This window comes from Symphalangus syndactylus, chromosome 1 (assembly GCF_028878055.3).
Source record: "Symphalangus syndactylus isolate Jambi chromosome 1, NHGRI_mSymSyn1-v2.1_pri, whole genome shotgun sequence".
NCBI lineage: Eukaryota > Metazoa > Chordata > Mammalia > Primates > Hylobatidae > Symphalangus > Symphalangus syndactylus.
Genome location: NC_072423.2, coordinates 36,481,425 through 36,494,561, shown reverse-complemented (window position 1 = coordinate 36,494,561; position 13,137 = coordinate 36,481,425). Strand labels below are relative to the sequence as shown.

General features: G+C 36.8%; 1 protein-coding gene across 4 annotated transcripts in view; it reads right to left on the bottom strand.

Annotated features, from left to right (window-relative positions):
• MYO5B (myosin VB) overlaps positions 1–13,137 on the bottom strand; it is a 363,462-nt gene that overhangs the window by 203,613 nt on the left and 146,712 nt on the right. For all 4 annotated transcript variants that reach the window (XM_063639552.1, XM_055299641.2, XM_055299651.2 and 1 more), the window contains exons 3-4: positions 6,001–6,172; positions 3,046–3,190 (exon numbers count right to left, since the gene is read on the bottom strand). In XM_063639552.1, coding sequence (XP_063495622.1) covers positions 3,046–3,190; positions 6,001–6,172 — 317 coding nt within the window. The remainder of the gene's footprint in view (positions 1–3,045; positions 3,191–6,000; positions 6,173–13,137) is intronic.

Genomic DNA, 13,137 nt, shown 5'->3' with positions numbered 1-13,137 from the left:
TGAATCTGCATTCACCCTCAGGCCCAGACTTGGTGAATACGACAGAGATAGGGACAGTGAACGAATCCTCTTCTCTTACTGTTATCTCCTCTAACTTTCCTCCAGCGCGAGTAGTTCTCCTGGAACTCTTGGGGGGTGGGTGTGGGGGGGGAATAAAGATGTATACTTAGCCCCTCATGCTCTCAGAGAGTCTCCCCACCCACTCAAAGCATCAAGAGTCCCTGTGTGAGCCACATCAAGAAAGAAAATCCAGTCCCCAGTGAATCACGAGAATCACTGAGTCCAAGGCCACCTGAGTTGTAGTCTCCAAAGACTGAAAACTATTAATGTTAGTTTCTTACACCTTTCATTTCACCCAGCTGTTAGGCAGGCTCAAATTCAAAGTACACTGTGCTAGCCTATGGCTACTTAAACCACATAATTATTTCAATGACTACTGATGAGTCAGAAAAAGCACAACAGACAGTTGACAAATACTGTTGAATGAATGTGTTCTAGTATCCAAAACTGATAGAGAAGGCCCATACAGGAAATACAGCAAAAACTTGTCCTGCATCTAACCAATGGGTCACCCTTCTTTCTTGGCTTAACAGATTCTGCTGAGGCTTCCAATGTACATCTCAGATCAACAACAGAAACCCTGAGCTGCTGACAACAGAACTAATTCAAAAATAGCTCTCAGTTGGGCGTGGTGGCTCACACCTGTAATCCTAACGTTTTGAGAAGCTGAGGCAGGTGGATTACCTGGGGTCAGAAGTTCGAGGCCAGCCTGGCCAACAAGGTGAAACCCCGTCTCTACTAAAAATACAAATATTAGCCAGGCGTGGTGGCAGGCGCCTATAATCCCAGTTACTCAGGAGGCTGAGGCAGGAGAATCACTTGAACCCGGGGGGCAGAGGTTGCAGTGAGCTGATATCGCACCACTTCACTCCAGCCTGAGCGAAAGAGCGAAACACCATCTCAAAAAAAAAAAAAAAAAAAAAAAGCTCTCCCTTGTGGCCACATGTGCTGGTCTTCCTACTTCTAATGCATGTTCATAAGCAAAAATTGCACAAGAACTTCAGCAAAATTAGGGACCAAGTGGTAAAACAAGTATAAACCTTAAAATCTTAAAGAAAATCCTTAAGGAAGCAATCCCAGTTCAGCTTTAACATCCGAACTCTCTACTGACAAATTCATTACCCTAGGGCAAGACAGTATCACACCAATCACCCCAGACTCCCACACATCCTCTTCCCCATAATGGGTGCAAAGGTCCCAAGCAAGTGAAATAACCCAAGTGTAGGATAACCATGGACTCAGTTTTAGGCACGGCAGAGAAGAACAGAGGAATCTTGTCAAGAGGGTCTACAGGGTGGATAAACCTAGAAGACTCCACAGAGTGGAAAGCTAGAAGATTCTCAAGCCTACAGGAGTCCACAAGCAGCTTTGATGAAGAATGGAAACTTCTGACACACCTAAGTGCAGTGGCTAAGAGAATGGGATGAAAGCATCCAGCCATGACAGGACAAGTCTTAGAGAGCTGTCAGAGCCGTTGGCATGGTAGAACATGGTAAGAACCAAGCCACACCTACCTTCTCTTTCAGAACCATAAAGAAACCATCTTCTAAAGGAGGAAAGAGTGTCACTGTTCTCACATGAAGTGCATGTAGACTCAGGTGAATAGATTCTTCCAAAGCACAGAATCCGTTCAGTCCCCAGGCCTCCCTCCTCTGTGCCATACCCATGGCCTCCAACAGAAACTCATGCGCAGGCTGCATACTGTGCAACATGCTAATGCTCATTCTTCTTTCTACACAATCTTCTGAGCCACACCACTGGGTAAGAGGTACACGTCAATGAGTTGCCAAGCTAAGGGACTCCTAGTTGAGCCCTGACAGCAGATTAATATAGTGTATGGTCTTTCTTTTGGCATTAGAGAAAAGTGAAAGGTTGCAATAATTTTAGCTCCACTCTTTGGAGAAATAAAATAGTTACAGGTCATTCTGTTTATTAGATTTTTCAGCTCTCCAATCGGTGCTTATTTTGAATACATCACTGAGTATCTATAATGAAGCAGACCTTTTATATACTGATCTCTACAGCCAGCAACAAAGCACTATAAATCTGCAAGGATGCCCATAAAACAGTCTTCCCTCATGGAAATTTTTGCTGGGATGAAAATGATACCCTGAAATTCACTGAAGCACAGACCACCTAGAATGGGATTCTCCCCCTACAAAAATCACTAACTCCTTTTACTAAATTAATCTAAATAGCTTTCCTTCTCCAAAAAGACTTTGCTATATGTTGCCAGCTCCAAAAAATGTTCTCTAGAGGTGACAAGAAAAACTTGGCTGAAAGAATCTAGCATTTTAGCATTAACTGAGACCTGCATTTCCCCCAAAACATTGATAAAGCTATCTTTCTCTACTTTATGCTGAAGTTACAGCCCATCACCCAACCCATTTTCTGAAGAAACAGACCTGCTATTTTTCAGAGTGAAAAGAATAACAGCAATAAGGAGGAGATCTACTTAAATGCCTAAACAGAGCTCCACTTCCAGGCTAAAAACCCCAAACCACTATGCACAGCTGCCAATTTGAAACTTCAATGTCTGCCCTCAAGTGCTTGGCATCTCAAGAAGTTGTCAAAGAGTCCTGGTTTCTTCAAAAGGGAGTCTTCAGTGAGACTATCTGTAGATCAGGCTGGGGTAAGGGAATGGAGATACTATCAAATGAATTATATTATACCATGAAGGGAGGAAAAGGGGCCAAAAGGAAGTCAAAGAGAGATGAAATGCAAGGAATTTATTCCTTTGCTCAAAAAAATGAAATAAGTCTAAAGAGCCACTGCTCTCCAAGTCTAGGTTCAAGTTCACAAGAATAAGATAAAGGCAACAGGAAATGAGGTAGGCAGTAGAACTTGGGCTGCTTTTTTTCCAATACGTTTCCTCAATCCCAGTCTCACCACCTCACTGTGAGCATCAGCTGCAGAGGAAGGTAAAAACTCCCCTTCCTGCCCACTGACTACTCAGGAGGACTTCTGGGCTGAGGACATTCTCACCTGGCCATCTGCTTGTAGGCTTCTTCTGCCACAGCAAAGATGTGGGGGTCCATGTCTCCCATGTTTTGGCCACTGTAGGCATAGATGACATCTTGTCCATAGATTGGCAACTGTTCATAAGGATTAATGGCAACAAGTACGATACCTGCAAACAGACAAGGTGGTCAGATTCCGATAGCACAGCAGACACCTGGCATTAGCTCAAGGCACCCATCCATTCATACACACGCCAAAAACCAAAGAATGAGAGGGCAGCAGGACCAGTCTTAACCAATCAATCAGCTCAATCAAGGCTCATCTGTATGCTTCAGGTCTCCAAATACCCTATAGCCTGGAATAAGCATACACACACACACACACACACACACACACTCACAAATGCTAAAAAAAATTGAGTTCATAAAATAGACATGTGTAAGGTGTTCCAGGATCAGAGAGAAGAGGATATTAAATTCTACCAGTATATATTAGAGAGACTTAAAAATCCATCTCAGAACTAAAATCTGGGAAAGGATTATAAATTTTCTCATTTGTATATTATCTTCACTAAAATACAAATAACATGTGGACAGAGAATACAATTTACATATCTTGAGATCTAATCTTGGCTCAGCCAACTATGTTATTTTTGGCAATTACTTCTCAGTACCTCAGTTTCCCCAACTGTTATATAAAATGGAGATAACAACTGCATTTATCTGGGACATCCTAAGGAAAAATGATGAATTGTGCAAGGGAAGATGCCAGGCATGGTGGCTCACGCCTGTAATCCCAGCACTTTGGGATGCTGAGACAGGAGGATCACTAAAGGCCAGGAGTTTGAGACCAGCCTGGTTAACACAGTGAGACCTCTTCTGTACAAAAAAGTATTAGCTGGGCATGGTGGCATGGACCTGTAGTCCCAGCTGCTCAAAGAGGCTGAGAGGAATGCTTGAGCCCAGGAGTTAAAGGCTGCAGTGAGCTATGATGGCACCACTATACTCCAGCCTGGGTGACAGAGTGAGGCCCTGTCTTAAAAAAAAAAAAAAAAAAAAAAGAGAGAGAGAGAGAACACTTAAGACCAATGCCTTGTATAGTAAGCACTGCATGTTTGCTATTTTTTATTACACCACATCTCAACTTTTTTCCCTTACACCTTGTGTCCCCTAAAGAATGCATTGCAATGATGGACTCAGTAAATACATGTTGATTGAGCAACCAGGAAATGCTATAAGATTCAGATAATCTTTTATGGATGATGTGAGGCAGGTTGATGTTTGAGCCTGTAGAAGGAAAAAATCGTGAATTTGATCTTTCAGACAAAACAGAGATATGCCTTTTTCTTTCCCATAAGATCATATTCTGGATGTCAGAAGACCCACTGACTGAGGTACAAAAACCAGAAGCTTTTCCAGTCACTTGGGAAGGAGAAGGCAATGAAAGGGCGGCTGCTAATATGGGAAGTCTCCAACATCGTGCTCCCTTCTGGTGTCTAAAAAGAGATGCTGGGAACGCGAAGTGTAATAAACCAGATTATTCCACATAAAGGGGAAAGGGCCAGGGGGTAAAAAAGACACTCAAGTCCTCTTGACAGAAGTTTGCCTGAAAAGACCAAAATATAAGGCCCAGAACCCTAATAAATTCTACTAACGCGGCTAATCACTTGGAGAATCCTCTTAGGAACAGTCTCACATGTTCTGCTTGTTATTAGAGTTCTATAAGATTCTAATGCACGTAGCATGCAATTCACATTTCCGTATCATACTCCGAGGTCACGTGTTTTCCTTAAACATCCTGGCCCCTCCAGAGCAGCATCTAGTGCTTCCTGGACGACTCAGACTTCTGTGCCATTCAGTCACTCTGAACAGCTTGAACTGGAGGAGTCAAGATGCATTTGGATACATATGTACAGACACTGGGACATCTTAGAGGGTATTCCTTTAAAAACAGAACCTGATGGTCACTTATCTTTTTCTCCTAAAATAGGAGTCGAATTTTAAAAGTCTCCTTTTTGAAGTAAATATCTTATTAAAGGCTCTGATAATTGACAGTTTATTTCAAATAAAACTCCCACCAGCAGTTGGAGTGAAGGAGCTTTTGGGAAACCACAGCTCTCAAGCACTGGAATAAACCTGCTATTGACAGCTCCTGAAATCTGGAAGAAAAACTCACCCTAACTTGGTAGCTAAAACTATCAATTCCAAACCAAAGTAGAATATAAAAGTGAAAAACCTCTGATTGCCTGAGGTGTCACTTATGACGATGAGCAAGACCAGAAGGTACATGCCAGGCGTTCCCTCCCAGGACAAGACCACAAAGGAGCGACTCCCACAAAGGAGCCCTGCAGCCAGAATCCCCAACCAGATCCTCAATTTGCCTCTCAAACAACAGTTTATAGAGTTCTATTTTTGCTATGTCACTTACCAATACTCTTTAAAAAGAGAGAGAGAGATCAGAATTTGTGATATAGGAAAGGAGAAGTTTTAAGAAAAGCAAATATAATTTCAGGACTTTTAAAATATGTTACGAATTTTCCTCACTATTTTGACAAATACTCGTTGGGTGTTATGTCAGTACAGAGGCAAGTGAGAAGATCACAGAAAAGCAGGCTTTTCAAGCAGAAAATAAAACAAGGCAAAACAAAACAAGGGTTCAGTGATGAGAGCAGGCACCCAGCTCAGGCACGATGCTGTACTTACTCCTCTCCCAGGACTCCAAGGACTGAGCTAAGCCAGTCGCACCACATGGTGTGACCCATTTCTTCCCTGGTTGATCCATGATTAACACCAATCATCCCACAGAGACTGGGGCAGCCTAATTAAGCCACATTCACTGACTGCAAACCTTTCAAGGGTCTCAGTGGAGAGATACTTACAAATGAGAGTGAAACGAGGACTCCTAAGCATCTGAGTTGAGCAAGTCTAAAGCTGGTAAGCACTTTCCAACGCATGCAGCCAACAGATGCCCCCTACTTACCACAGTAAGTGTAGATATGGTTGGACTCCAGGAAACGGACCTTCAAATTATGCAAAACTGCAGGCTCATGAAGATAGCTAAGGGCAGTCAGGTCATTTTCTCCCACCAAGATATCTGGATTCCGTAAGAAGGGCAGCTGGTTGCGTTGTACGTCAATTGGGTATTCCAGAATCTAAAGACATGCAAGTAGCAGACACAAAAAGGTGGTTATGAAGCATAAAGTCTGTATTCAATGTCCTGTCTTCTTAGCTGGAATCACCATCTTAACATGATAGTAAGTAATGAAGATAAGTAATGTTTTAAAGAAAGACAAGCTGAACAAAATACCTGTGTTGCCATGAGAGACCAGTCCAGATGGAAAATTTGCTGATAACATAACCCCAGGATATTAAGGTAGAAGACTGACACACATAGCTCTGGAAACATAACCAGGTCTAAGAGAGTGTTCTATTGCTTCTTAAGGGAAAAATACTGAGTCTTTAATTTCAGTTGCAATTGGAATACTGTTCTTTCTTCCATCTAGAAAAACTTCCTTGATTGGCCCCATTTATTGCTGGTGCTTCATATGCTCTCCCCCATTAACAAACACGCTCCATTTTTATTTGGATCATCTTGTATCTGATGAACTGTCCTCTATAAGTGGCCTCAAGTTGAACCATTTGTGCGTATATTTCTCCCCAACTAACTGCACGTTCTTCTAGGGCAGTAATTTTGCTTTCACCTAAAATATATTAGGAGTTTGAGATATATGTGCATAATCAGGGAGTAGGATTACATATTTTAAGGTCAAATCTCAGATGCGAGGTGTTATCCTTGTATTCTTAGCACTTGGACAACATTAAGTACTCAAAAATGTTCATCGACAGGATACATTTGTAACTCTCAGTACATGTATGCACACATGTACATCTACACAGGTAGTTTATAAAAAGGTGGTGGGGATGTTTTTAAACATTTAAACAGGAGGAACTTGGCTGCTGCTCACCATGTTTTATCTGAGTGCTAAGATTCTTATGGTGTTCTTAAAAATCTTCTGAGACGCTTATAAAAAGTTTCCTGAGCCCAACTTACTTACCAGGAATTCTGAGGCAGGGTTCAGGAACCTGAAATTTAAAATACATTCCCAAGTAATTCTGATACAGGTGGCTTTTAGATCATATTTTAAGAATTTCTGTTTTACATAAACCTTTTAGGAAATTCTATGGACACAGACTCAATTTACTGGAGTAATAGTTGACTTTTAAGATAATATAAATATCAATGTTTCTCCCACCCTATCTTTAGAGGGACTTGGTTATCAAATCTTAAGGAATATTAATAAACCCAGCAATGAAAGGGCTAAGATAGGCAGATAAATCAAGTGTAGTAGATACAGAAACAAACACAAGCACATAGAGAAAATTTGTATGTTATAATGTTAAATTGCAAATAAAAGGTTAAAAGGATCTTTCCAAGTAGCATTGATAAGTAAATTAGCTACCCATTTAGGGGAAAAAAAATTAGGCCAGTATTCTTATTCTCTCTTACCAAAATAAGTTTAGATAGAACAAACATAAAAAATAATTTTAAAACTGGGCAAGTATTTGTGTAAGTTTTGGAAGTAAGAACTTTTGAAGAATTATGCAAAAGCCAAAGCCATGTAGGAAAATATTCATAAATTTGACTATAATTTAAAACTTTAAACCTATCATAAAACCTACCATTTGCAAAGTCAAATGGGAAAGGGGAAAAGGGGACAGGGATTCTGCATTATATGATGGAATTCCTAATCTTAATATACAAAGAGTTATAAGAACTTCAAAAGAAAACCAACACCCCAACAGAAAATCGTACCTAAAATACAAATCACAAAATAGCACATGAACAGATGAAAAACTATTCAACTTCATCAGTAACCAAAGAGATTCAAGTAAAAGATTATCAGCACTATTATCAGACTGACAAGACCCTAACAAGGAAGAGGGCAGACAAACAGGTACACCACTTGTGGGGACAGATTGGTTTATCTCTGGAAGGCAGCAGGCAATACCTAAATCAGAATTTTTCATTGATGAACTCTTCCTTCCTTGGTCTCATGAAATAATTTCACAAGTGAGACAAGATATGGGCTCATTGAAGTTACAGACAGTGAAAGAAAAACTACAGGGACAGTCAGGCAGCTGCCCACAGCATTCTTCTGAATTAAAAAAAAAAAGTATGCTATAGGAATAAAGATTGTAAGAGGACTCCCTTTATTTAAACCTGTATTAAAGCCTAGATGGATGACCGCGCAAAATATCATTGGTTATCTCTGTTAGTGGGATTTCCTTTATACAGTTTCCTGTTTTTTCTTTATATTAATGAAGGCTCTTTTTTTGTGAAAAGGTTTTTTACTTATATTAAACTTTGTCTATACAGGAAACCAGTGAACAATTAACTATCATGTAGATGATGCAGAAAAATTTCCAAAAGGTGGGAACAGGGGGAAATGGAGAATGTCCGAGGGCTGATTTTTATTTCATTCAATTCTAGAGTTGCAGGCTTCTTCATCCACTATTAGTGGTATCACCAGGATTCTAATCAGACCTCCCTCCCCACAAAGCATCCCAACAACACCTTGGTGGAGATGTCCCCGGACCTGAGGGAACACAGCTGCCCTCCTCTCCCGGGCTCTGCATCCAGCTGAGCGCGCAGCACAGGGACCACCAGGTGCAGAGCCACAGAGCTCATCTTTCAGATTAGAAAGCCGGGACCTGAGCACTCCTCTTTCAGATTAAAAAGCTGGGACCTGAGCCCAGTGGCTTCAACTCCTGAGGCAGAAATGCTGGCCTCCTCTCGATTCTCATATGAATCTCTTCAACTCTCCCCCAAGGATGTAAACTAATACAACCACTATGGAAAACGGTGTGTAGACTCCTTAAAGAACTAAAAGTAGAACTACCATTTGATCCAGCAATCCCACTACTGTGTATCTACCCAGAGGAAAAGAAGTCATTACATGAAAAAGATACTTGCTCATGCAGGTTTATAGCAGCACAACTCACAATTCCAAAATTTGGAACCAACCCAAATGACCATCAATCAACAAGTGGATAAAGAAATTGTGGTGTGTGTATATATATATTTATATATATTATATAAATACGTATTTATATATTATATATTATATAAATACGTATTTATATATTATATATTATATAAATACGTATTTATATATGTTTAAATATATATATTTATAAATATATATATAAGTTTATATAATATATATACATTTATAAATTGATATTTTATATATGTTTATATAAATACATTTATAAATTGATATTTTATATGTTTATATATAAATATATTTATAAATTGATATTTTATATGTTTTTATATATAAATATATTTATATATTTTATACATGTTTATATAATATATGTAAATATATTTATATATTTTATACATGTTTATATAATATATGTAAATATATTTATATATTTTATACATGTTTATATAATATATGTAAATATATTTATATATTTTATATATGTTTATATAATATATAAATATATTTATAAATTGATATTTTGTTTATATAATATATATAAATATATTTATAAATTGATATTTTATGTTTATATAATATATATTTCTAAATTGATATTTTATATGTTTATAAATACATATAAAAATATATTTATAAATATATATAAAAATATATTTATAAGTATATTTATGTTTATATACTATATATTTATAAATATATATTTTATGTCTATATAATATATAAATATATTTATAAATATTTTATGTCTATATAATATATATTTATAAATATGTATTTTATATGTTTATATAATATATATTCATAAATATATTTATATATTATATAAACAAAATATATATTTATAAATATATATTTTTATATGTTTATATATTATAAATATAAATACATTTATAAATATATATTTATATGTTTATATATTATAAATATAAATATATTTATAAATACAGATTTATATAAATATATTTATAAATACACATATTTATATTTTATATAAATATATTTTATATATAAATACATATATTTATATATTATATATAAAATATATATTTATAAATATATAGAAAAAATATATATTTATAATAGATAAATATATATACATTTATAATAAATACATATATACATTTATAATAAATATATATACATTTATAATATATATAAAATATATATACATTTATAATAAATATATATAAAATATATATACATTTATAATAAATATATATAAAATATATATACATTTATAATAAATATATATAAAATATATATACATTTATAATAAATATATATAAAATATATATACATTTATAATAAATATATATAAAATATATATACATTTATAATAAATATATATAAAATAGACATTTATAATAAATATATATAAAATAGACATTTATAATAGATAAATATATATAAAATAGACATTTATAATAGATATATATAAAATAGACATTTATAATAGATATATATAAAATAGACATTTATAATAGATAAATATATATAAAATAGACATTTATAATATATATAAAATAGACATTTATAATAGATAGATATATATAATATATATTTATAATAGATAGATATATAATATATATTTATAATAGATATATAATATATATTTATAATAGATATATTTATAATAGATATATATATTTATAATAGATATATATAATATATATTTATAATAGATATATATATAATATATATTTATAATAGATAAATTATATATAATATATAAAAGGAATGCATGGCATTAGCAGCAACCTGGATGGGACTGGAGATTCTAAGTAACTCAGGAATGGAAAACCAAATATTGTATGTTCTCACTCATAAGCAGGAGCTAAGCTATGAGGATGCAAAGGCATAAAATGATACAATGGACTTTGGGGACTTAGAGGAAAAGGGGTGAGAGATAAAAGACTACAAATTGGTTCAGTGTATACTGCTTGGGAGATGGATGCACCAAAATCTCACAAATCAGCACCAAAGAACTTACTCATCTAACCAAATACCACCTGTTCCCCAAAAACCTATGGCAATAAAAAAATTTTTTAAAAAAAGCACGTGGAGGCAAACACACATGCAGTTCTGTGAAAACTGCATCCACAAATAAACAAGTGGTACTGGTTTCAGTAAAATTGATAAGGAGTAAAAATGCCCAGAGCAGCAGAAAAGAGGTGGGGGCTGCAAGCTCAGCAGCCAAAGCTGCAGATTCTTGGGTATGTGGACATCCAGAGGGAACGCAGGAGTGACAGACTTGAGAACAGATTTTTTTCTGTAACAGGAATTTGATTCTAATACTGCTGCTAGTGTCTGGCATTTACAGCTAATATGGTTTTATTTGACATCTAAGTGTTTATGACAGTGATCGGGGCCATGAACTTTCTGGCACAAAAGATTCCATCCACTCCATAATAACTGGGCCTTTAGATGTGAAAAGGATAAATGTTAACATTTATCACAAAATTAATGCTTAGTCACCACTCAGAGTGGACCTTGGCTCCTTTCTGCAACTAGGAGCTGGGAATCAGGAACAGATGGGGGTCCCCAATTGGTCTCTGCCTGACAAGCGGGACTAGACGAGTGAGAGTGGCAGGAGGCCTACAGTGGGAATTGGTCTATACCTGAGCTCTCCGGTAGGGTAACCCCTAGCCCCATGTGAGTATTTCAGTGAAATTAATACAATTAAATTCAACTGAAACCTCAGTTTCTCAGTCACACTAGCCACTATTAATACAAAGTGACTGAGGTAGGTCTTGATTAACAGAGGTTTGTCTACACAAGGCTGAGGATGCAGGCAGGGAAAAACGTAAGATGCAGGAGATCTGCAGCCTATGCTTTGTCCAAGGCGGTTTGGGAACTTCAGTATTTAAAGGGGAAAGAGCAAGCAAGAGGGGGAAAAAAGGAGGGAGAGGGAGGGTAGGCAGTGAGACAAATGGTTACATTCTTGTGAGGCTCTGATTAGCCTCAATAAATCCATATTTTACATGTGAAAAGACGGAGAAAATGAAAAAGTCCATGGTGCATTTGTCTCAGAGTAGGCAGAGGGATGATTTCTGGTCTTGTCCTTGTGCTGCACCTGTGAAGATAAGCTGGTAATTGACATTGTCATGGTGAGAGTCAACAGAACTCAGTTTTGTAGGCCTTGTTTATAGGGGTGATATGTACCCTTGAAGATTTAGGGACTCAAGAAATTTCCTTGTAAGCAATTTGTGAGGACAGCCACCTGGGGAGATAATGTGGTCTTCTATCATTGTGGGAACACGTCTTACAGATGAGGCTATGACACAGGGCTGCAAAATTACAGCTGTTTGGGAACAGAAGAAAAGTAGTATTGCATGACTCAGTTCCTAAGCTTAAATTTCCCTTTGGCACAGTAAGTTTGGAGTCCTGAGAGTTTTTCTTTTTGAGACAGAGTCTTGCTCTATTGCGCAGGCTGGAGTGCAATGAGGCAATGTTGACTCACTGCAACCTCTGCCTCCTGAGCTCAAGTGATCCTCCTGCCTCAGCCTCCCGAGTAGCTCGGACTACAGTTACATGCCACCACACTTGGCTAATTTTTGTATTTTTGATAGAGACAGGGTTTTGCCATGTTGCCCAGGCTGGCCTAGAACTCCCAAGCTCAGGTGATCCACCCATCTCGGCCTCCCGAAGTGTGAGATTACAGGTGTGAGCCGCCACGATCCCGGCCTCCAAGAGTTTATTTTCTTTCACATCACATTTTAAGGGTCCAATAACTACATGTAGCTAGTGACTGACACATTAGACAACTGAGATACAGAACCACAGTCAATATTCTATTGGAAGCGCTGGCCTAGACTGTTCTAAGCCCTGTGGGCCTATGATCCTATAGTACTTAGTAGGTGCTCAAAAAATATTAGTTAAATGAAATGTCTGATTCACTGATAACTTCTCCCATACCTCAATCTATGTCTGTGTTACATAGTATAACAGCAAGATGGTATAATCACAAAAACATCTTTGAATGACAGTCCCAAAGATTTGGAACTAATAATAATCATACAGTGGACAGAAGAGGAGAAAGAATTGGCTTTTATTATCTACCCATAGAACCAGAAGATCTAGAAAAAAGATATGCTAGTAAAAATAGG